At 48.1% G+C, this 23355-nt stretch overlaps 4 protein-coding genes across 4 annotated transcripts; 2 read left to right on the forward strand and 2 right to left on the reverse strand.

Moving 5' to 3' along the window:
• Positions 1-6401: 6401 nt before the first annotated feature.
• On the reverse strand, positions 6402-8043 carry LOC117850396 (LEAF RUST 10 DISEASE-RESISTANCE LOCUS RECEPTOR-LIKE PROTEIN KINASE-like 2.2). The gene is made up of 2 exons (XM_034732224.1): positions 7881-8043; positions 6402-7797 (listed from the first exon to the last, which is right to left on the reverse strand). The coding sequence occupies exons 1-2, from the start codon at positions 7915-7917 to the stop codon at positions 6557-6559; spliced, it is 1278 nt and encodes a 425-aa protein (XP_034588115.1). The 5' UTR covers positions 7918-8043; the 3' UTR covers positions 6402-6556.
• A 926-nt stretch (positions 8044-8969) lies between these two features.
• Positions 8970-10729, forward strand: LOC117848617 (rust resistance kinase Lr10). The gene is made up of 2 exons (XM_034730085.2): positions 8970-9180; positions 9290-10729. Exons 1-2 carry the CDS (start codon positions 9162-9164, stop codon positions 10519-10521), a joined length of 1251 nt encoding a protein of 416 aa, XP_034585976.1. The 5' UTR covers positions 8970-9161; the 3' UTR covers positions 10522-10729.
• Positions 10730-12387: 1658 nt separating this feature from the next.
• On the forward strand, positions 12388-18530 carry LOC117848616 (uncharacterized). Its single transcript, XM_034730084.2, has 11 exons — positions 12388-12706; positions 13598-13697; positions 14153-14510; positions 14635-14772; positions 15264-15468; positions 15627-15703; positions 16115-16175; positions 16325-16361; positions 16623-16714; positions 17718-17793; positions 17882-18530. The coding sequence occupies exons 1-11, from the start codon at positions 12415-12417 to the stop codon at positions 18138-18140; spliced, it is 1695 nt and encodes a 564-aa protein (XP_034585975.1). The 5' UTR covers positions 12388-12414; the 3' UTR covers positions 18141-18530.
• Positions 18531-18935: 405 nt separating this feature from the next.
• Positions 18936-20185, reverse strand: LOC117848618 (ethylene-responsive transcription factor ERF003). Its single transcript, XM_034730088.2, has 2 exons — positions 19995-20185; positions 18936-19878 (listed from the first exon to the last, which is right to left on the reverse strand). The coding sequence occupies exons 1-2, from the start codon at positions 20072-20074 to the stop codon at positions 19452-19454; spliced, it is 507 nt and encodes a 168-aa protein (XP_034585979.1). The 5' UTR covers positions 20075-20185; the 3' UTR covers positions 18936-19451.
• Between the last annotated feature and the right edge of the window lie 3170 nt (positions 20186-23355).

A 23355-nucleotide genomic window follows, 5' to 3' on the forward strand; every position in this document is an offset into this window, starting at 1 on the left:
TTTAGTTATAGATCTGCTAGCATACGTATGGTGTGAGTAAGGTGTGCGTGTATGGTGTTAGTACGTAGTGCATGAACAAATACTACAACTATATCCAGATGCTACAACTATATCCAGATGAAAGGTGTAAAAAAAATAGACATGGAGAAACTGAGTATGAACCTGAAGGACTTCGTCAGCGTTTAGTTCTCGTAATCTTCTAAGCGGTCAATGTTGTGTGAATGTCTAAAAATTGAGCTCAAAAGATTTATAGATATGCAACTACAAATTGGTCACATAGTCGGTCAGATACCAGGCCAATTCCCTTGAGGTCTTTTAAAACAAATAATTATTATTTCAGTCTCTCTGTAGTAGTTTTGCACACGACCAATCCTTATTACAATTCCTACATGCAGCAATTTTAAACAAAAATTCTCGAAAAATAAACCAAGGATGCGACTAATTAAGCGCCTTTTAAAAAACAACCACACGGATCTCCATAACCATAATGTTCAAGGTACGACAAGCCCACCATCCATAATTCCCTCGAGATCTACAGGCACCATCAGCTAGCCGTAACAATCCTTAACTAGAGAAGGCATTAGTGCATACCGCTTATTCTCGCAGAAAATTCATTGTAGCACGATCCAATCTAGCTTACAATGATCACTAGATTGGTCAGTATTGCTGAAAAAGCGTGTATAAGTATTTTCAAAATCTAGTTTGTGATTCATCTTTCAGCTTAAAGGTCCCATATCCCACATCTTAGAAGATCTTCCCTAATTTTTAATGAACCTTTCCAGTAACGTGAGTCTCCATATTTAATCTGAATATGAGACAAACACTTTGAACCTAAATATTTATTTCTAAGTAAAATCTACTAGATGCCTTCTTTGTAGTAACTTGTCCAACCATTTGCTAAGAAGTCATTTGTTTTTAATTTAGATATTTGTTATTCCTAACTCCCTTCATCTTTGGATGGCACATGATATCCTATTTGGCTAGGCGATAAGAGAAAATATCGCCTTCTTTGGGACGGCACGTGAAATCGTTATTATTAGTGTCCAACCTTTTGAGGACATCTTTAGGGATTTAAAAAAAGAACATTATAAACATAAGAAGGCTAGCCACTCAAAAACCGAATTAAGTAGAATCAACGGATAAGTGTTTGACTTTCTAGCATTGCTATTTGAACATCTACGTTTCATAATACAAAGAGCATCGAATGAGTCGGTGATACGCAGAAAGTTACAACAGCTATGTAATGGCTAGTTCTTGGAGTTGGGGCTATGTATACCCCATTGCCCGACCATTTGAGGAGTGTTAGAGCTTGAAGATGTTATAGGCTTGGTTCTGACCTACACACAAGTGCTCTATCCACCAAAGTGCTAAAAGTGAAGATTAAGGCAATTAGCATAAGGTTTAGTTCTTGATTAGTGCTAGTTTAAACTTATTAGCGCATTGTTTAGGGTTTAGCTGAGACTTAGGTGAGGTTTGCACACCTCCTTTGTATCGGTGCTTGTGCGCACCAAGAGTTGTAAATCCGGGGATTGTAAGTCAAGACCCTCCAACTGCGTCTGTGGAGTGGCCACCGGTGCTTGTGAGAAGGAGGAGAGGTCCTCGGCGTTTTGCTGAAGCTCTACCAAGTGAATAGCGGCAAGGAGCATTCGGGAGAGGCTGGATGGAGACTCACTTGCGTGTGGGGAAGGCTCGTCGGCTATCCTACGGAGTTACTTGACCGAAGAGTTTATGCCCCTATGCGGCCATTCCCTTTGAGAGGGGCTCCAACAACGAGGACTAGTGGAAAGCTTTGCTTTCTGATACCTCGGTAAAATCACCGTGCTGCCATGCCGGGAGTTTGCCTTCTCTACATCATTTACCTTCCGCATTTCTTATTGCGCTTACAATTCCACGTTTACCTTTCCTATGATTACCATGTGTAGTCTATAAGATTGTAACCTAGGGTGGAAAATCCTTTTAGTAGAGATAACAACACACAGAAAACTCAGTGCACATTTAGGGGGTGTTTGGATACCCCCGCTAAACTTTAGCACCTGTCACATCGGATGTTTGGATACTAATGAGAAGCATTAAACATAGTCTAATTACAAAACTAATTGTACAGATGAAGTCTAATTCGCGAGGCTTAATATATAGATTTGTCTCGCGAATTAGACTCCATCTGTGCAATTAGTTTTGTGATTAGCTCATGTTTAGTCCTCTTAATTAGCATCCGAATATCCGATGTGACCCTACTAAAATTTAGCGTCTCGTATCCAAACAATATAGAGTTTTTTACGTGCTTAGAACCTTGTCTTCGGAACACCCCACTCACCCCGGCGTCACGGTCCCTTCACTCTCCACCCAAGGGCCGCGAGGCGGAGAAGCGCCCGAGCGTTCTGTGCGTGAAGGGTGAGGCGCCGGCGGCTGACGTTCTGCGCCGGACCCCGCGCCGCGACCCGCCCGCCGTCGCCACCAACGACCGTCGCCGCGGCGCTCAGGAGGAGGACCTCCATGAAGAGGAGGAGGAGGAGGACTGGGGCGAGTCAGAGTTCTCCAGGGCGTCAATGGGATGCCTGGCGCGCGCCAGCTACGCAGCAGCCGGCCTCGGCAACCCCATGTTGCCGCCGGCGGACGTGGAGGGCCAGCTGCTTCCTGCCGACAATGGAGGAGATGCGGAGGCCGCGCCGGAGCAGCTCGGGGACATCGACGCTGGCATCGGCGACCCCAAGCTGCCCCCGGCGGACGTGGAGGGCCACCTGCTGGCTGCCGACGACGGAGGAGACGTGGAGGCCGCGCTGGAGGAGAACCATCCCGGGATATCGGCGCAGCACCCGGCATCGGCGACCAAGACCTGGCCGGTGACAATGGGGACGCGGAGGCCGTGCCGGAGGAGCAGCAGCGCGACGTCCCGCAGGCGCAGGAGCCAGCCGGTGCCGCTCCACAGCCTGGACCCCTCGCCAACCTGCCACACCTCTGAACCTTTGGAAACGTCAGAAGAATCGTTTGTTCAGGTTTCCCCCTGTTGCCTACTATCGTAGATCTTGGTGAGGTGACTAGGGCTGCTTGTGAAATTACAATGAACACACATTGACACAGGAATAGTGCTAGTCTGTTTTGTAAACTTCCAGCTAGTCTGTTTTGCATCTTTACAAGATTACAGAGTTCCAGAGTTGCAGTGCTGTTCTTCTCTGAACTTAAGGTCTTTGGTACCCGCCAATCCCAAGACTCTTCTTCTCGCATGTGTTTTAGCAACATTTTTTTTGAGAAAATCTACGACAACCCTTAGGTTGCCTGTTTAGCACCAATTTGGTTTAGGGATGTTTGAACACTAATTAGAAGTATTAAACATAGGCTAATTACTAAACTAATTGCATAACTCCTAGACTAATCGCGAGATGAATCTATTAAGCCTGATTAGATTGATTAGCTGTTGCATTTTCGGGGCTAGGGTTTCTCCCCGTATTTCATTTCTGGGCATTTCGTTGATATGCGATTCTTCCAGTGCTGAAATTTTCATTGGTTCTCGTGCATAGGGCGTGGTTGATTCAATTTTTATGGCTGGATTATGTGTTGCTGTCCAGCTTGTTGAGGGCCATTTCTAAGGTTCCTACTTCGATTCGTCTCTGTTTTTAGATATTAACAGATGATTGTATCTCTGATAATTTTCTAAGGTTCCTATGGCTTGCACTAATAATTTTATTGATTACTGCTAGGTAACATCTGTTGTAGAACTAGATCATACCCATCCAAGTGTAGTCATCTCTGAGAACTGTTAACTCTGAATATGTATTTTGATTATTTGAATGTTAAGTATTAATAACTGTTAGGATGTTTCGGTTTGTTTTAGCTGTAATTTTTTCATGACCACTATATTATTGCACATACTGGTCAGTTCTACTTTGTGTTTACATTTTTTGTCATCGCCAGGCGGAGCTATGGCTACTGCCTGTCAATAAACATAAACTCCTCCATAGACAAGTCTGAAGAGTTATTCAGATTCATGCTTATATTCACAAAAAAGTGATTGTGTCTCTACAGAGAATTCAATTTAATGCTTTGCCCCCCCCCCCCCATTTGTTTAGGGGGCATGTCGTTGATGTTTGATTCACTGTAGCTTAGGGTGTGTTATGTTCATCTGATTGATTGGATAGCCGGCTCCTGTGATGTGGATGGGATGTTCTTAAGAGATGGATATGTTTTCGGTTTTGCTTGGGGATTGGCATGTGATGCAGTGTGTGTAATGTGGGAATAGGAAATGGGATTCTTTTACAGATATATGTTGGTGATTGCCGTGGCAGCCTGCTGCCCCTTATTCACTACCCCTTGTTTCTGCTTAATGAAGATTTAGAGATTTACTCGTGGTAGATTACACAATATGCTAATTGGTATGCTAGGTTAGTTTACCTCCATTTTATTGACACCTGGGTTTTTGTATCCATGTTATTTGAACTGACATCCTGCATGACATGACATTTATCAACTCAGTAGCAGATCAGTTCGGTTTTCAGGTTTGCATTGGCATTTTTTATTTCATTTGGAATACAAAATAGTGAAATAGTTATTGCCGTGATCCTTGTTTAAAAAAATTGCTTTACTTGGTCTGTTTTAGTGGGATGATAGCTCTTACTCCATTTCTGTACGTCACCTGATGCTTTTTTGGTCAATCATAACCCATGTGTAGTTAAATCCTTTTAGCTGTTTGGTTGGATTTGACACAGCAGTACAGGGAGCTATCTTTGTTGTTAGAAGAGAGAGTGATTTTCACAAAAACATGTCCAAGTGTATTTCTGCTACATGCTAGATTAGTATGATCGTGCATTGAGTTAAGTCATATTAGTTCGTGTTATTCAAATTATCGATATTAGTAGGTACTGCATGACGAACTGTAATTACTTCTCTTCACTGTCCAGGTCTTCTGTCTGGCTACATTTCTTATAACCAGATTTGTTTACCTTATTCAAGTAAATTATATTTGTCTGGTTCATTTTAGCCTTGCAACCTGAATTTTAAGTATGTCGTACTGCCTCTTTTGTCTGAAATTATCTCAACTATGCTTTGAATTGCTACATGTGCCTATGATATAGTATATTTCTTCTTGTGCTATGTGTTAGTTATATCTATCAACATGTTGTGAACTGATGCTTATAATAGTAACCTCCATCCATGAATATATGACGTTTAGGACAAGCTAGTTTGTTCAAAAAATGAACTAATTTGCTTGTCCTAAACGTCAAATATTATGGAAGGAGGGAGTAGTATATTTCTGCTTGGGGGTTTCATGTTGACTGTTCGTGAAGACAAGCTATTTTTTTGACTATGTGTGGAGTATTCTTTTGATGCCATTTCATGAAGATCTTAACCAGCATGCAATGGATCAAAGGATGATCTGAGTGATGAAAATTTCACCAAGAATGTCTCTGCTTTTTATTTTTTATATTGTAAAAAAACAGCAGCAGATTGGTGGTAGTTGCAATATATTTGACCAACCTGGTCTAGTAGTGTATGTTCTGAACTCCTAATGCTTCCTGATAGTATCATGTGGAACATGAGCATAGAGCTACCTTGGGCCCTGAACGCAAATAAACAAAACTGACAATTCAATTTAGCTGGTACTAATGCATTCAGATTGAATTGTCAAATTAGGACCCAAGCTAGCTTTCATGAGTGAACGCAAGCTTAGCTGGTAGCTTTCTGTGGCACATGAGTATAGCTAGCTGGTTCAGATTTTATATCAACCCGTGTTGTGCATCAAATTGAATTGTCAGAACACATTGGCAAATTGTAAGATCTCAATGCCACATATATGCTTCGTGATCCTGTTATATGTCATATTCTATCAATATGTCATTTTGGTTTATACGGATCTTGTTTTGAGTTGTCATTTTGTCAGCTGTGATTTCATCAACGGTAACCTGTAGCATTTTCACTGTTCAAATCTTAAGTCTGGTTTGGACTGTTAGATTACACCCCGATTATTTTTATGGGGAAGAAACAGGTGTTTGCATGCGGGAAAACACTCGAGTGCTGGATTCGTTTGAAGCACTCGGTGCAAGCCTACAAGCCTGCCACGTCGCCGAGGCCCCCGGTGAACGGATCGCACGTGAACTGAAGTTGCATGCCCGTGGATCCCTGTTGTGCCGGCGTGCCGGCGCCGCTGGCAGGTGTTTGGTGGTTGCCAGAGTGAGCGGAGGCGTTCGCTCCGCGACGTCCGGTGGAACCCCTCGAGCTTCATCGTGGCACATGCGCGCAGCATCGAGAAGGTCATGACAGAAGGTGATTCGTGTGGAACGCGCCGCCGTGACGTGCGCGGTGACGCTGCCCTTGGAGCTCGCGGTGCATCCAGGCTAATGGTAGTCCCCATCACATGAACAATCGACGGTACGGGGCTTAGTGCGTGGATTGGAAAGCAAGATGGCTCGTAGCAACAGAAATGGATCGGCTTGGTTTCCCATCATCCGACAATCATGCTTTCATAATAAATTTGCGATCATATACATTGTTAAGGCGCAGGCGTTACACGATTAATTCCTAGCTGACGAGAACAAGGACAGGAAACCATTTCGCAGGCTTGCAGCTACCTGGCACTAGGCACATGGTCTGAAGAACCATACGAGCCCGCGGTGGTAGTGGTGTCCCCGGACTGCTGCGTCGCACTGGAGTTATAGGGCTCCAGGTGCGCGAACGGGTTGCACGGCGCGACGATCTGGTCCTCCCCTTCCAGCATCCTCACGACGCTGCCCATGGACGGCCTGTCCTCCGGCCGGTACTGCACGCACCACAGCGCCACCTTGCACACCCTCTCCGCCGTCTCCCTCTCCTTCCTGTCCCCCGTCGCCGCCGCGGCGCGCGCCACCACGGCGTCCGTGTCCCCCGCCTCGAAACGGTGCCACACCCACCTCGGGTACCACTCCTGGCTCTCGCGGCCGTGCAACCCCAGCTCCAGGTTCCGGCGCCTCCCGAGCATCTCGAACATCAGCATCCCGTAGCTGTAGACGTCGCACTTGTGCGTCACGGGGAGCGGCATCCAGAGCTCCGGCGCCGCGTACCCGGGCGTGCCCCGCGCGCCGGTGATGGTCAGGTGGGTGTCCTCCCTGTCGCACAGCCTCGCCAGCCCGAAGTCGGACACCTTGGGCTCCAGCCCCGCGCCGAGGAGCACGTTCTCCGGCTTGATGTCGTAGTGGATGATCCGCTGCGCGCACTCCTCGTGCAGGTACCGCAGCGCCTTCGCCGTCCCGACGGCGATCTCGTGCAGCTTGTCGAACGCGACCTTCCTCTCCGGCGGCGGGTCGAACAGGTACCCGTCCAGCGACCCGTTCTCCATGTACTCGTACACGAGCGCCTTCACCGCGGCGTCGAAGCAGAAGCCGTAGAGCCTGACGAGGTTGATGTGGTAGGTCCGGCCGATGGTGCCGACCTCCGCCATGAACTGCTCCTCGGCGCGCTTGCCCAGCGTGCTGTTGAGCACCTTCACGGCCACCGCCGCGCCGTTCGGGAACCGGCCCTTGTACACCACGCCGAAGCCGCCGGAGCCGATCTTGTGGGCGTAGTTCCGGGTGAAGGCGCGCAGCTGCTGCGAGCTGAACCGGACCGGCCGCTCCTTCTGGATGTCCTCGAAGAAGTAGCTCATGCTCCCCATCTCCACGTCGTCGGTCTCGCCGGCGCCGCCGCTGCTGCCGGGCTCGCCGGTGAAGGACGCCACGCGATCGCGACTGTCTCCGCCGTTTCCTCGCAGATACATCTTCACGGCGACTTTGGCGCACATGTATATCGCGACTATGCAAACGACTGACACTATGCCAGCCGTGATAGTCGCAACTGCAAGAAAGGACGCCAAGGATCAGGGACATGGTAGCCATGGAAGCAAAGCTAAAGACGCCGAGTATGTGAATCATACTTACCGATTGATATGGCAAGAATGCCACCGCTGAGCGGCATGATGACGATGAGCTAGCAACTTCGATGCAGGGAGGAATTGGAGTTGAAACCAGCCGAGGGCTGCTAAGTAAGCGCTTCGAATAGCTGAATATTTCCTGGAGTACATGTATATGCCGTTACATCTGCAACATTGTTTATCCCCGTTGTCAACTGTATGTAGGTATCCTGACACATGTATGTTGAAAGTGTGTAGGGAATAATCCGTGTCGAGATTAAAGAACTCGTTCATGTCATGTTCGTCTTCGCATGATAAAGTAAATAATTTGCACAAGTTCTCGTGACGAGAATGACGATTTCATAGTTGCTTATCAACTATGCACGGTAGCAGTAGCACGCATGCCTGATTTCTCTTGTTGAAGTGAATTCTTGTCATTGATGACAAAGTCTATGTATTTATTTGAAATTTTGTAAATCATTTTTTGTTTATGGAATATTTATTTGAAGCTTGTAAAACTTGTTTCACAAGCTCTAGTTATTTTTCTTGGATTCCTTGTGCCCAAAATATCCTCCTGCTGAAATTTCTGAAGGTGTTTGAGTAATTTTTCTGTTCTTATTTAACTTGAAAACCGATAGCATATCAGACCTAAACCGCTTTGACTGAGCTCAGGGGCCAGAACTAAATGGGATTGAATGGTTGGCTACCTGAACTAGATGGTATTGCAGACTCTTGAGGCATGGCCTTCTTCCAACTTGCAGGTCCTCATATATGGTCATGGTTGTGGGATTGTATGGGCAGGAATGAGTAAAAACTTGGGAGCGTCCCATGATGTCTAGTATTTCATTGGATCGGATGGCATAGACCAATATGCTATCCCCTTTCACTGGTTCAACAGGATTAACGCGTTGACTCATCTAAAAAAGGCGTATAACCACTCCACGTTTCAAGGTTTCATCAATTTCTAGTAAAAAAGATGATGACATCTGCTATGTACTTCGTTCTCGTCTCGACAGCTCACCAACTGCTCTCTAGTCGATTCGATGGTAAACGCTTACTCATGATCCAAATCAGTACGTCTTTCGCCTAAACAAATATTCTCCGGTAACTTAAGAGTACGGACCAAGACACCAAGTTCACTAGCGATTGCGACATGAAATGTTTCCCAAGTTTGGAGGAAGAGATCACAATGAACTGGAGAAGTCCAGAAGTCAAAACCATCTATCTGAACGTCTTTTTACGCGTCCACAAGTTTGCAGGGGATCGATCTAGCAATTGAAGATTTCGCAAGCAGACAGTCAGCAACTCGATGAACTCCCTTGCTTTAGGTAAGCAACATGTATGTGTCAGTAACTCTGTCTATTCTGAATATGTGATCTGCTTACTCAATTTGTACCAAACACATCTCCTGAATCAAATTAACCTCTTCGATCTTAGCTGGGATCATCGTCGGCGGCATTGTTATCATCTTGGCCATAAAATTCCTCACCAGATGGATCGAGGTAAAACGAGAATGGCAGGCGGAGCGCGCGCGGCTGCAGGCGGCGGCGGGCGCGCCAATCCAGCCGGCCAATGGTGCGTGCGTCGTGTCGTCGCCGGCGCCGCCTTATCACGCTAACCGCGTCGTCGAGATGGGTGCCGTGGACCGGTTCCTGGACGACATCCTGCGCGAGAAGCCCGCGCGGTTCACGCCGGAGAACCTCCGCGAGTTCACCAGGAACTACGCGGAGCGCCTCGGCTCCGGCGGCTTCGGCGTGGTGTACCGCGGCGCGCTCCCGAACGGCGTGCAGGTGGCCGTGAAGATTCTCAACAGCACGCTGGACCGGCGCGCCGAGGAGCAGTTCATGGCGGAGGTGGGCACGGCGGGGCGCACCTACCACATCAACCTCGTGCGCCTCTACGGCTTCTGCTTCGACGCCACGACCAAGGCGCTCGTGTACGAGTACCTCGAGAACAGCTCGCTCGACCGCGTGCTCTTCGAGCGCGAGCAGCACCGGGACGTCATCGACGGCGGCGCCCTCGGGTTCGACACGCTCTACGGCATCATCGTCGGCACGGCGCGCGGGTTGAGGTACCTGCACGAGGAGTGCCAGCACCGGATCATCCACTACGACATCAAGCCCGGCAACGTGCTCCTCACCGCCGACTACACCGCGAAGGTGGCGGACTTCGGGCTCGCCAGGCTCTGCAACCGCGACAACACCCACCTGACCATGACCGGCGCGCGGGGCACGCCCGGGTACGCGGCGCCGGAGCTGTGGCTGCCGCTGCCGGTGACGCACAAGTGCGACGTGTACAGCTTCGGGATGCTGGTGTTCGAGATCCTCGGGAGGCGGCGCAACCTCGAGCCGCAGCACCCCGCCGTGAGCCAGGAGTGGTACCCCAAGTGGGTGTGGCAGCGGTTCGACCAGGGGAGGTTCGGCGACGTGATGGCGGCGTCGGGGATCCACGCCAAGGACAGGGACAAGGCGGAGAGGATGTGCAAGGTGGCGCTCTGGTGCGTGCAGTACCAGCCGGAGGCGAGGCTGTCCATGAGCAGCGTGGTCAGGATGCTCGAAGGCGAGGAGGAGATCGCGCGCCCCGTCAACCCGTTCACCTACATGGCGAGCCTCCACACGATTTCCTGCTCGAGCAGTGGAGGCAGCGCCGCCGCCTCCAGCTATTCGTAGGAATTTCGAGGCACGAGGGGACCCATTGATGATCAGGGCAGGTGACACGCATGTTTCTTTTGTTCGTCCGGTGCATCGGTCTGGGTTCTTTGGGTTGTACTTAAGCTCATGATCCTGTTTTATTATACTCCAATCTTGCAATTCAAGATTTGCAACTTTGAAATTGTGCAGTGCTGTGTAATTAAACTTCCATTTGCATCTTTTTTTATCAATTGAACTTCAGTACAGTGGTCACCTACAAAAATGTGAACCCAACGTCTCCTCCTACGGGCTACGCCCCTACTGCATTCAACGGCCAGGCCCGGTAGAACCTGGGCCAACCCACTATGGTGTACGGCCCAGGAGAATAATACGTCTCCGTCCAGCGAGGCAGCGACTACGGTCTACGGAACATTTTCATGGCTTCCAGCCGCCGCCATTCTCTTCGACGATTTACCGCTCCAAACATCAGCTTCGCCAAATTGCCACGGGAATCGTTGGCACCTTGTTTTTTCTTACCACTTGACTCTTTTACCCCTTATCTCCTCTTTCTCCTTTGGCATCTTCTCTGCCTGCCGTGGCCTTGCTCGCCGGCAACTGGCCCGAGCGCGACCTGCTGCTGGAGCCCGAGGGAGCCGTGCGGGGAGGCGAGGTGTGCATGCTGGAGCCCCCGATGCCGGCGGCCGAGGATGGGCGTGGCTCCACCTACGCGCATCGTCGCATGAGCTGCTGCGCGAATTGCCACCCACGCACGCATCATCCAACTGGTGCGGCTGCCGCAGAGCCGGCGCCGGCGGAGAGCACGCGGCCGCGGCCATGGCGGCGCACGGCTGGACGGGGAGCAGTCGAAGGAAAGGCTGGAGCCCGCGATAGGCTGCCGGCGCTGCTAGCCGAGCTGAGGCTCAGTTGGGCGTCGCCACGTCCAGCATCGCGAGCCCCGTCAGCGACGGTGGCGCTCGAACTTTGACCGCGGCCCTTAGGAAGCTCGACGCTGGCTGCTTCTTCATGACGGCGCTTGTGGCGGCCGCACGAGGAGGCCGCGCCGACGTATTCTCCTTCTCCCTTCGTCAATGGAGTGGCCGTGTTGGTAGAGACGAGGATGGGTGCCGGACTTCCGTCAGCGGGCAAAGGAAGAGGCCGAGGAGGTGGAGAAGAAGAATCTGACAGGTGGGGTCAGGGGTAAAACAGTCGCCGTGGTTGGGTGAGCAAAGTAGCAATGTTTCAAATGGCAAATAGGCGAAGCAAATCTTTGGAGCGGTAAATGAGCGAAGCCAGTTCTTTGAACTGGCAAATCAGCAAAAAGCTCCTCTCCCCTCGAGGAGAAAACATTCCTCACCCACCAAACTCCAAGGCGCACACCACCCACAAGCCGATGCGTCCGGGCCACAAGCTCACTACAAATCGCGAGCCCACTTGTCATCCACTGGCCCGGCTCGTGCGCCCATTTCCCGTTCGGACTCCGGAGGTTACCAGAATGAATCCACGTACTCTGTCTCGCACGCTAGATCAACTACATGTATCACAGACAACTGGGCCCGTAATAACTAACTACGTTCTGGGCCCCACTCTTCATTCAATAAGTGTACGGCTAATTCTGCTCTTGATAGAGAGATCGGAAGTTAAAGAGCGGCTCACAGGCCAGCCCGTAGGCCGAAAAGTTTTTGTCTCATTTATTACTTCCACGTCACCCGGACCAAGGCAACGGCCCAACCAACCATCCCTCTGCTGGTGGGATCCGAGCACGCAAGTACACGGTCTGGGCCCACTAGTCATTGGGGGTGTGACCGCTGAAAGCAGTGGCCGTAGCAGTTCGCGGCGCCACTTCCCAAAATCCCCTCACGCTTCCGGTTCGAACTCCTCGTCGCCTCACACGCTCCCCCCCCCCCCCCCCATCTCCTTCCTCGCCCCCCTCCCATGGCGTCGCTCTTCGGGGCTCGCCGCCGGCGATCGCCGGAGGACGACGGCGAGGACGATAGATCCGGCTACGGGAGGGCCCAGCGCCGCCGCCTCTCTCCGGAGGAGGACGCGGCGTCGCCGGAGGATGCGGGGCCGGGCGCGGCCACGGGGAGTAGCCCCGGGTGGCTCTCTGGCTTCGTCTCCGGCGCGAAGAGGGTAATTTCGTCTGTTTTACTGTTCTCCTCGCCCGAGGAGACGGGCTCGGGGGAGGAGGAGGAAGACGACGAAGACGGCAACGGCTTAAACTCGGGTGAGTAATTTCTCCTTCCTCTGGTCCACTCTCTATCCCTACCTCGCTCCCTTGCTCCATGGTTCCTTCCAGTGAGCCGTTTTCCTGTCTGACTGTGCTAGTGTGGAGTAGCTGCGAGTACGCTGCTCGAGTTGCTTCGGCTTGGCGACCTAGGGTTTCGTCTTGGCTTGCTCAAGTTGGCCTATGTGGTTTCTCAATGTTGGCTAATGGGTGGTACGGGCATCTGAATTGGGCATAGAATTTTGGTGGAGTAAGAATTTCCGAAGGTGCCCTTTGGTGTTAGGACAGGCGTGGAGCCGCGGATTGATCTGATAATGCTGAATTACTGTATCTATGTTGTGAAATTGGTACATTAACCGGACCCCGTAATGTATCTATCAACTGAGTTTCAGTAGTACCACCACTCCATCTGGTACATATCACGTCAGGCATTAATTGAGTCAGAATTGCAGCCATGGATCCAACGAGCAATGACCTGGCACCATGCTAATTATGCCTTGAAATTCAGGATGTGAGGAGCAGAGCCTTAGCTTTTTAGTTTTTTTTTTCATTTTTCCTAGAGCAAACCTAATTTGGGAGCTTCAGGGAAACTGGAGTTCATTTCTCTAGATACTCTTCAATATAAAATAGCTGTACCTTTTTTTTGGTAAAGTGATTACTGAATAGAGAATGTTGGACAATATTTTTAGCCAATAAGCTGATGTGAGGAGTAATGCATACTACCTCCATTTAGGCCCAAACCACCATAAATCTAAGTTAAATTAATGCTTCATTACAGGCAAATTTAGTCTAATTGTAGACCTTGTTCTCAGTGTCATCTGATCATTGCATTTCCTCTGCTGCTAACTGTTAATTGTGTCCTCACACCGTATATTTGCTGTCTACAATCAGATGAGAATGAAGATGTTCCTGACACTCATGGAGCAATAGTTCCTTACAGCGAATCAAAGTTAGCTATTGAACAAATGGTTATGAAGGAAACATTTACAAGGTAACTGGAATATTATTTTCTTTTTATATGTGTGCTAACAAGTATAATTGCATGTTTTTTTCCTGGACAGCTTATCCCAAGTGTGTCACTAAAAATATTCTAGTATATCCGATTCATCAAATTTGTTGATGGTGCATTCTTAGTTTCATTAAGTTCAAGTTTTTTATGCTTGTCATGTAAACCTTTGCAATGAATTGTAATGGATAAACTTTAAAACTTGAGTACTCATGTCACAATTCATGATGTAGAGACCCTTAAGTGCAAGGCTAATAAAACCATCCACTGTAGATAGTAATGCTATGTTAGGCCCTATGTAACTTCTATCCATGCTACTGTTGGCGAGATGTTGTGACTTTCATGTTCAGTATATCCATAACATTTTAAACCTTGATTTCTAGTAATATCTTCAGAGGATACACATGCTTGGAATCATCTGAGTTTTTTTTTTTTGGCAGGGATGAGTGTGATAAGATGGTAGAGCTAATAAAATCACGAGTTACAGATTCTACATTTCCTGAAGCCCGTGAATATGGATCGCCAGAAGAAATCCCAAGTAGGATTGCAGGCATTGGCCATGATTTCACAGGAGCTTGGCGCTCCTTGAGCCGTGATCGGAATTTCACTAAATCAGTTCCATTCTCTAGCATGAGACCTGGTAGTTTTTCTCCTGGCTCTCCGCTCCAAGCATCACCTGAGCTATGCACTGCAGCAGTTACGGAAGCAAAGAAATGGTTGGAAGAGAAAAGGCAGGGACTAGGCTTAAAGCCTGAAGACAATGGAACATGCACATTGAACACTGATATGTTAAGTTCCGTGAGTATAAATATCTATTCCTTCTATTCTTTATTAACCATTTAGTTTTTGTTGATTGGCAAAACCAACTGCTGGTTCTTTTTTTGGATAAATTGCTGCTTACTTTTGTGGATCACTTATGCAGGGCATTGACTCTGACATGGGTTCTCCAGTTGACTTAGCGAAATCATACATGCAATCATTACCTCCTTGGCAGTCCCCATTCTTAGGCAGTCAGAAGTTTAACACATCATCCTCCAAATACTCTAGCTCCTTATCAAAGGTAATACAAGAAGTTTTATGCTGGGTCACTGATGTAAATTTTGCAGTTCATACTTGTATACGGCCTAAGCTTTTATGGCAGTATTTTTATAATCTGTCATATATGGTTAGTTTCAGAAAACCTCATGTTCTCATAAGACTGGCGGACTTTACGCAACTTTTTATATGACCATCAACACTTAAATTACCGATTCATTGTTATATTGATCTGTATTCCATAGTCTTGAATGAGATGTGATGGAGTTGTACTGGCCACATTTCATTATATGACCATCTGAAATTTTGTATGATGAAACTGCTGTGCTGTCTATGAGCTGTATTTCATAAGATTTCTGAGCAGAGGAAATCTGACTGAAATTGGTAAAAGCAAAAATTATGATAATATGGCAGGAAAACAGTGTCTTACATGATGCAGGCTTTTCCTTTCTTTATCTTTATCATGCTTGACACATTGTAATATTTACTCCTAAACAAGCATTTTGCCTTGTAAAGGTAACCACAAAGGAGGATTACCTTTCCAACTTTTGGGGAAAATTGGAGGAATCACGAAGAGCTCACATTGGATCATCTGGAGGTTCTGTGGATGCTCCAAAATTCTGGAATTATGGTTCTACATCCAGATTATTTGAGAATGATACCGCTATATTCTCATTGGGTACTGATGAGAAAGTTGGCGAGCCTACCAAAACCAATAATGGTGAAACCTCTTTACACGTTTTGGGCTTTCTTTTACTTCAAAATCGCTCTGCATGCTTTGATTTTTTTTGGATAGTTTCTACTGATGCTTCACTTACCAGCTCCCATTACTTAATTGCACTCTTTAACTGTGAGCAACTAATTTGTTACAAACTACAGGGTCTGAAAAGGTTGCAGCAACAGAACCAATCAGTGGGTACTCCATACCTATCACACCAGCCGAAGATAGAATTGATGTGAGCAATTCATGATTTTTGCTGTATGTTAGTGTTGCATTAGTTGTACATTTGGGTTCAGTTTGATATTAGCTAAGTACTTTGTTGTCAGTACCAGCATGCCCTAGGTAGCTAGGGGCTTATAATGTATTAATAGAGTAACCTTAATCTTCCAAAAAGAGTAAATTCTAACCAACGTGCATCTTACCCTTGATACATTATGCTCAAAGCTGTTGCCCTAGTTGCTCCCACTAACAATATACATGGTAACTTATGTTTCTACATGGTAACTTGACTCTGTTTTGTTGACAATTAAGATGTAAATGCTGAAAAAATGCATTTGTTTGTAAACCATACGCCCTCAAAACCGTATCTGTAGCTTGTTTCAAAAGTAACATCTTGTATTTATCAGTGCATTCTTGTTTTCCTAAGGGTATTGGTGAACCTGTGGAACTTGCAAAGGACAATGGGAATGCATCTGAAATTCAACCCGGTAAAAACTCCTGGTCCAGTTGTCCTGTTCCTGCCCTGCTTATCTGATGACATTCTGACCAGTTTTTAACCATGTATTAATCCTATATAGCAATTATAGAATTTGTGAAATATTATGTTCTAACGTCTTCTATTGTGGTGTGTGTGCAGATAAAGTAGCAGAGGGGAACAATGTGTCTTCCACAAGGTCAGTTTTTGCAAAAAAAAAAAATTATATATATATACTTACTGATTAAGTCACTTTTGGTGCAGTTGCACCATCAGTTATAAGCTTAGCTTGTGGAATTGAGTGCCACCAGTACCATTAGTTATAAGCTTAATGAATAAGTTACTCTTAATATATGCTGAGCTGTAAATTATTTACCTGTGTTACTTTGTCCTGAAGTTACTTTTAGAAGCTGATTTTGTACTTTGGTTCTGCATCGAATGGATGTTTCTTATGTCTCAGCAATACAAAGGATGCTACTGACCACATTGGAGATGTTAAAGCTCCCACTGCAGAACCAAATATAGGGGAATCACATATCAACTCAGCTTCAGGTATCCAAGGATATTTCTTGCGGACATAAATCTTGACTTAGTTTATCTTTTACTCCACACATATCTTTTTTGGTTAACTCGGTTTGATACTTTCCTTTTATCTGAACTCTGAGCTCCCAAGAATTTTTCTCTATTGTACTAATGAACCGATGTAGCTAGAGAAGTTTTTGAGTTTCAGAAATTTTCCGTGACAGATGTTTACTTCTGTTGTAAAATTCAGTAATTTTACTCTTGTTGCCAGATTAGACCAAGCTTTAATACTTGTTTTGTGCTGTTCAATGCTAATGGTCACACTACCGTGTTGCATTAGGTTTTGCAAAGGCAAAGGCCAAACATAAGTAGCTAACTATCAACCTTGACCATATTTCACAGCCAGCACATTTAATTGGTTTAGTGGCTAGTGTAAGTGTTATCCATCAATTATTAGTTTTATAGATGATTTCTAATTTAGTTGTCAGCTGCCCACACTTTGCCAAAATGGCTTGCTGGTTATGGAGCTGCAATAACTCAGGTTGGAAATCTAGCAGTCTTCTTATATCTTGCTAGCAGGGAACCATCGGTGATCTATCACGAGACAACCTTGTCCGTGAGGCTCAATGGAGACATAATTACTGTTGCCAACCAGTAAATGCCAGTTTGTGTTGGAATGTCACTACACAAACCGGCATGGGGCAAATTATATTCAGAAAATGGCAACTCCTAGTACAGGTTTTAATGGGTTTTATATCCATTGGTTCTTTGAAGTCATGTGTGATCATAAAGCTGTATGTACAACTTTGTTAGGTATCTCAAATGTTTCTGGAGGCATCCTGTTTGTGTTAATTATAGCTCAAAGTTTCTCATCTTTTGGTTAGTACGTAGGCTCTTTGAAACTCTGAAGGTTCAACAGCTGAAGCCACAGGAACTAGTCTTCCCTCCCCTCTTTGCCAGTCTAACTGTTTCTTAAGCTAGTATGTGTTACTATGCTTATAATGCCATACTGGTTTTATGTGAACTTTTCCAGAATTCAGACCAAAGGATGCAGGTCCCCCAATCCAGGCCAGAGTGAATGGGTCAAGCAAGAAAACATCTGTGAATGGGTAACCACTAGATTTACTGATTCTATTTTACTTCACACCTGTTTCTTTGGAATTTGCATATGGAACTAAATGTCCTTTGGTAATGTAGCCTTGTGGATCAATCAAAGGCCAACTCCGGGTTAGAATCTTCAGCAAACGATAATCCAAGCTGCACTAACTCAAGCAGTGTTGTGCCACCCACCAGTAACGACTTAACTGAGTCTGCAGCTGGTGCTGCAGATGTTCATTCTGTTGAGAATTGCACTGGAATTAATCCAGAAGAACCGGTTAAGGGGGCCTCGAGACAGAATGTTCGGCGAGGAGGACGGAAAAGGGTGGTGCGAGGGCCTAAAGGAAGAGGGAAGTAGAAGACTTGCTGCACGATATTGTTGTATACTAATATTAACGGCCCAAAAGGGCAACGTGATACCTAGGTTAATTAGAGTTAGCCTCGTACAAGGCATTGTGCTTCACCATTTGTATCCATGTTGTATTATTGTAGGCTTTATAATGACCACGTTTAGAATTGATTATTATTTAGGACTGGTAGTCGCTTGATTTGTGTTCCAGTGTCTCTAGTGTTTCATAAGTTTAGTTTGTGCAGATGGAAGAACAATGGGTTGATTGTACTGTAGCAGTGACGTAGCAGATGTTCTAGCCATCTAGGTGTGTGCAGTGAATCAAGTGAGGCAGTGAGTTGTTTCCTTTGTATGGTGGACATCCACATTCTGGCGATGTAACCCTTGTTTTGTGCTTTATGCTTGCTTAGAACCTGTTCTTTGATCGAGCAGTGCAGGCTGTTGCATCATCGTATGATGGTTTCTGATATTTGTTTTTGCCATTTCTATATGGTCTTAGATCTATCAACCACTGACGCATGCCATGTTCGTAGGAGGGGCCTCATTTTGTTTTGTAAGGCAACTTGTACGTATGGGCCGGATGCTGTTCTTGGATCGTGCTCGGATACGGGGGAACGGATCGCTCCAGAAGGTTCGTTCGTGACGTCTTGTTCACTACCCACCCTTGACTGCTCACATCATCGAAAGGAGAGTGGGACCTTCTCGTTGTCAGTCGCCTGCTTGTTTCTGAAGCTCTATGGTTTGTCGTGGCCATTGCTTCTGTATGGTTTGATCGATGTCGATCCAATCGATGAAATATGTCACTCATGCATGAGAACAAATATATAAAAGAAAACCCCAAGACTGGAAACGACAGTCCGTCGGGTTCTGGCACGACGGACTGAAGATGCATCCGATCGACGACGCGTCACGTCATTTCTATGCAACGAACCATTGAACTTTGAACCGGGGAACTTGCAGGTTTGCGATGCGAAGATAAAGGGGCTAGAGCTGGGATACCAAAGGAGCTAGACGACAGGTCCTGAACAAGCTTCACATCATGAACCAAATCAAGACCCCTTATCCCGAAAGATCCTTTGGTCCCCTTCCCGCTCTGTACACACGGCTCGCTCAATCCCAATCCCAGAGCGGAAGAAAGGGCCCCGGCCGGGGTGCCAATGCAACTCGCGTTCCATTTCCTCCGGACCGGGACCCCCTCTCTCCCAAATGGACGGCTAATGTGCCTAACCAAACAACGGCTGCTGTAGATGACGACGACGGCTGCTGCTGCATCGCCTAGCTAGCTAAGCTAGCTGCTAATCTGGCTGGCTAGCTGCTCGGTCACCTAATCGCCGAGCTCGAGCAGGCCGGGCCGGCACCGGCGCCGGCGCCGGAGGAGCCGGAGGAGGGGTGCTGTATCTCCACGGGGCCATAGTAGGTGAGCTCCCTGATCATCTCCTCGATGTACTCCTCGCCGTCGTCCTCGCCGACCTCGGCTTTCACGCCCTGCTCCTGCCGGCCGTCGCGCTCTGCTCCCGACGCGTTCGCGCCGTCGTCGTCCTTCGCCGGCTGTTTGGACAGCGACTCCGTGCAGCATTTCTCCAGCTTGGCGCGCAGCGTCGGGGAGAGGGTGGCGCCCGCGCCGGTGCTGCTGCTCAGGGGGAAGTTGGTGCGCGCCGCGGGCCCGCTCATCAGGCGCGCCGCCTCGTCGTACGCCCGCGCCGCGTCCTCCGCCGTCTCGTACGTGCCCAGCCAGATCCTCGTCTTCCTGCACCATCACAGCAGATGCAACAACACAAGACAAAAGGGTTCAGTCGCATGCATCCCGTGGAAAGGGAATACTGCACTCTCTCTCTCTCTCTCTCTCTGAAGTCTGAACTTTACAGGAGTGGGTGGCGGATCTCGGAGACCCAGGAGCCCCAGTGCCTCTGCCTCACTCCTCTGAACCTCTGCAGCTTCGGCATGGCGACGGTCGCCCTGTCTCACTACACTAGTGCCCGAGATGCTCTAGACTCTAGCGGTGGGCACTTGCACTTGATAGCAAGAGATGCCTCAGGTGCCGGCCGCTTATATACTGCCCAAGGGGTCAAGGGGAGGGCTGCGTGGGAGATAGATGCTACGGCTGGATAGCCATATAGCCGTGTAGATAGACGAACGCGACCCTGTTCAAGATCGATGGTCAATGGGTACGCAGAGTGCCAGGTGTACAAACACAGGGTGACGAGAACGAAGGAGGGCACAGGCTTTAATTGCTGCAGACTGATGGAGCGAGGTCAGCGTGCAGGGATACGCCCCGGGGGCCCGCAGGCGCAGTCTTGGTGCACCCACATTGATCCAATGGATGTGTGCATGTTATCTGTGTTTATACTAATAAAATCAAGTAGACAACCTCTTCAATGGTTTATATATATAATATCTCTTTTATCATTGTCAACAATTGCCCAAGGGCGTCTCAAATGGTGGAGTCAACCACTATCTGTAGGAACTTTTGCCTCTAAAGATAACATGATAGATAGCATATCCAATGGGTCAACTATATCACGATTTACAAAATTAATATGGGTCTACATGTCATAGTCTTGGTGCTTCCACAGTTGACTAAGAGTGTCTCCATTAGTTATAATAGTATTATACTAGCTATTATAAATATAGCTGTTATCTATAGACTATACTAAAAAGGTCTACTGCTTGTTCAATGATTTATATATGGTTAGCACTTATTATTATCAACAATTCCTGAACAACCCCAAAGGTAGAGTCAACCATTATCTGTAAGAAATTTTCACCTAAACATAGCATGACAGATGACACATTCAAATCCAGTGGACTAAATGATACACTATATCGTAATCTTTAAAGTTCATATGAACCCATGTTTCTTTGGTAGTGGCCCCACAGTAAAGCATTGCCCGGCATGTATTGATATAGAGGAAGATATGGACCCACATATCATAGAGTTTTATTAACTGTATGTGTGGTAGAAGTCGAGGGTAGACAACACTACAAACTTATCTCTCTTTGTGACCTTTCCCCATCACATAAACAAAATACTAATGTAACCACATCTCCAGCAACTTGAGGTACTCCTTCTGTCCCGAATTATAAGTCGTTTTGACTTTTTTAGATTTATAGACTTTGTTATGCACTTAGATATACCCTATGTCTAGATGCATAATATCTATGCATCTAGAAAAGTCAAAATGACCTTAATCTATAATTTGAATCGAAGGGTTCAGTAAGGACTTTCAAAAAATATAAGTGCTGCCGTCGCTGTGACCACTGTCAACCATAGCCAAGTCGGAACACCACCTGCACTGCACCTGAACGGCCATTGGCGGACGACAGTACAGCAGATATGTCAATCAAGCCCAATGACCGGCCGGTGCGAGGTACACGTGCCGGCAGTACGTAGAGGGTGGATAGGTGCAGAGATCCTGTTGTGCGGAATGGAAACGAGTCGGACGTGCAGGCGAGTGGCAGCTTTGGTTTACTATCGCATAGGGTAACCTGGAGTGTGGAACCTCATGCCCGCCGGCCCCTACTCGCGCGTTCTTAGCTTGTTTGTAGACCAAGAGTCCAAGACTATTGTCTTCCTCTCTTTCACAAAGCCATCCATGTTCTAGACACAAAACAGTAAAGCAATGAAGCAACATCACACATTACCAGGATCAGCGACGAAGATGTGACACCCTAAAACTCTACTAGATACACATCAAATCAGTAATCAAGCATGGTTACGTACGTGCAGAGGTACCGTTATGTTAAACCAGGCCTTGCTAATTCCGAACCCAGTCACCGTCACCGATCAAACAACAGACGTAAAAACCGACACGTGACGATAAGCAGCATGTCACTTGTCACCACCACCGGTGCCGTGCCACGATCATCGGCTGACCGATCGGACGGTCGCCATCGGTGACTCGTGTCGACACGGGATCAGATCCCCAGGCGAACCCGGCCCCGGGCCGCCGGGGAGCAGGGGTCCTTGCATGCACTCGCGACCGGCCGCCCGGCCGATCGATCGAGTTGGCGAGTGGTGGTGGCCGTGGAAGGGTCGTCCGCTGGACCAGGGCACGGGCAGGGGAACGTGTTCCGGCCCGGGGCCACGCCGCGGTATCCATGGGGTGTCGGGGACGCGGGGGAAAAGCGGCGGCCCCCGTCGCGCAGCGGCGCAGGTGCAGCGAATCCTGCGGATTTTTGCGCCGGGTTCACAGCGGGTACGCGATGCGCGCGGCCCCCGCGGCCGCGGACATGCTCGATCGATCGATCAATGGCCGGCCGGCTCGATCGTCGCCTCCCCGGCCGGCCGGCCGGCCGCGGCCGGCCGGCAAAGACCTGAGTCTGTTTGCCCCGGCCTTTCGCTACGGGCAGGGCGTGTACGTACCTGACGGCGGATCTTACGCTGATGGGCAGAGCGTACAGAGAACGTACTCATGGGAGATCGAGGGACCCGGTCAGAGGACGGCGCTGTCGATCACATTAACGTTAACGTTTCACCTTCGAAGTCAGTCAGGCCGTGCCATTTCTCATGTCACCTGTGGGACAGCGTAGCTCTCTGCACGCCCGTGTTGTTTTTGGCTACCTGATGAGAACCTGAACATGGGGGATCGGAGATCAGGTGACGGCGAGCGCATTCATTCCGCCTGACCTGAATCTCGCAAGCGACGGCCGGCCATGTGAGATCGATCGATCTCTCGCCGGCGGATCGACATGCACGCACGCACTCGTCAACATCGATCTCCTTATCCACAGCAGGGCCAGGGCGCGCACTCATCACCATTCATGTAAACCAAATCACAGGATTGGATGATGCAGCATAACGCTAGCCTTTAATTGCCTGACGTGATCGCTAGACGATTATTTCGTCGTCGAACTGTTTCCTCGCCGGCCACCTTGATCGATCGACGACTGAATGCGATCGAGACGGCCGTGCGGTCAGTTCATCTGTCACCCGTGCCGACTGCTTGTTAGTCGGTTTCTTCTTTTACTGTGGTTTCTTGTCCAACCACATGGTGACTAGCTTGTTGGCCTTTTCCCAGCTGGCCTGTCTTTTAACTGGGGGACGCGTCAGTGACTGGTTACTCATCGAAAGCGATTAAAGTAAGCACTCAGGATGTACGAGGTTGTTAGAATGGATAAGTAGGATGCGAGCTAATCAGTGTTTCCTTCGTCTTGTTCAGTTTGACAGGCGTTCCACCATGCCTTTATCTTTATGCGAGTCGTTCTTGTCATTTTGTACGAGCTG

The sequence above is a fragment of the Setaria viridis genome, chromosome 3, assembly GCF_005286985.2.
Source record: "Setaria viridis chromosome 3, Setaria_viridis_v4.0, whole genome shotgun sequence".
NCBI classification, from domain to species: domain Eukaryota; kingdom Viridiplantae; phylum Streptophyta; class Magnoliopsida; order Poales; family Poaceae; genus Setaria; species Setaria viridis.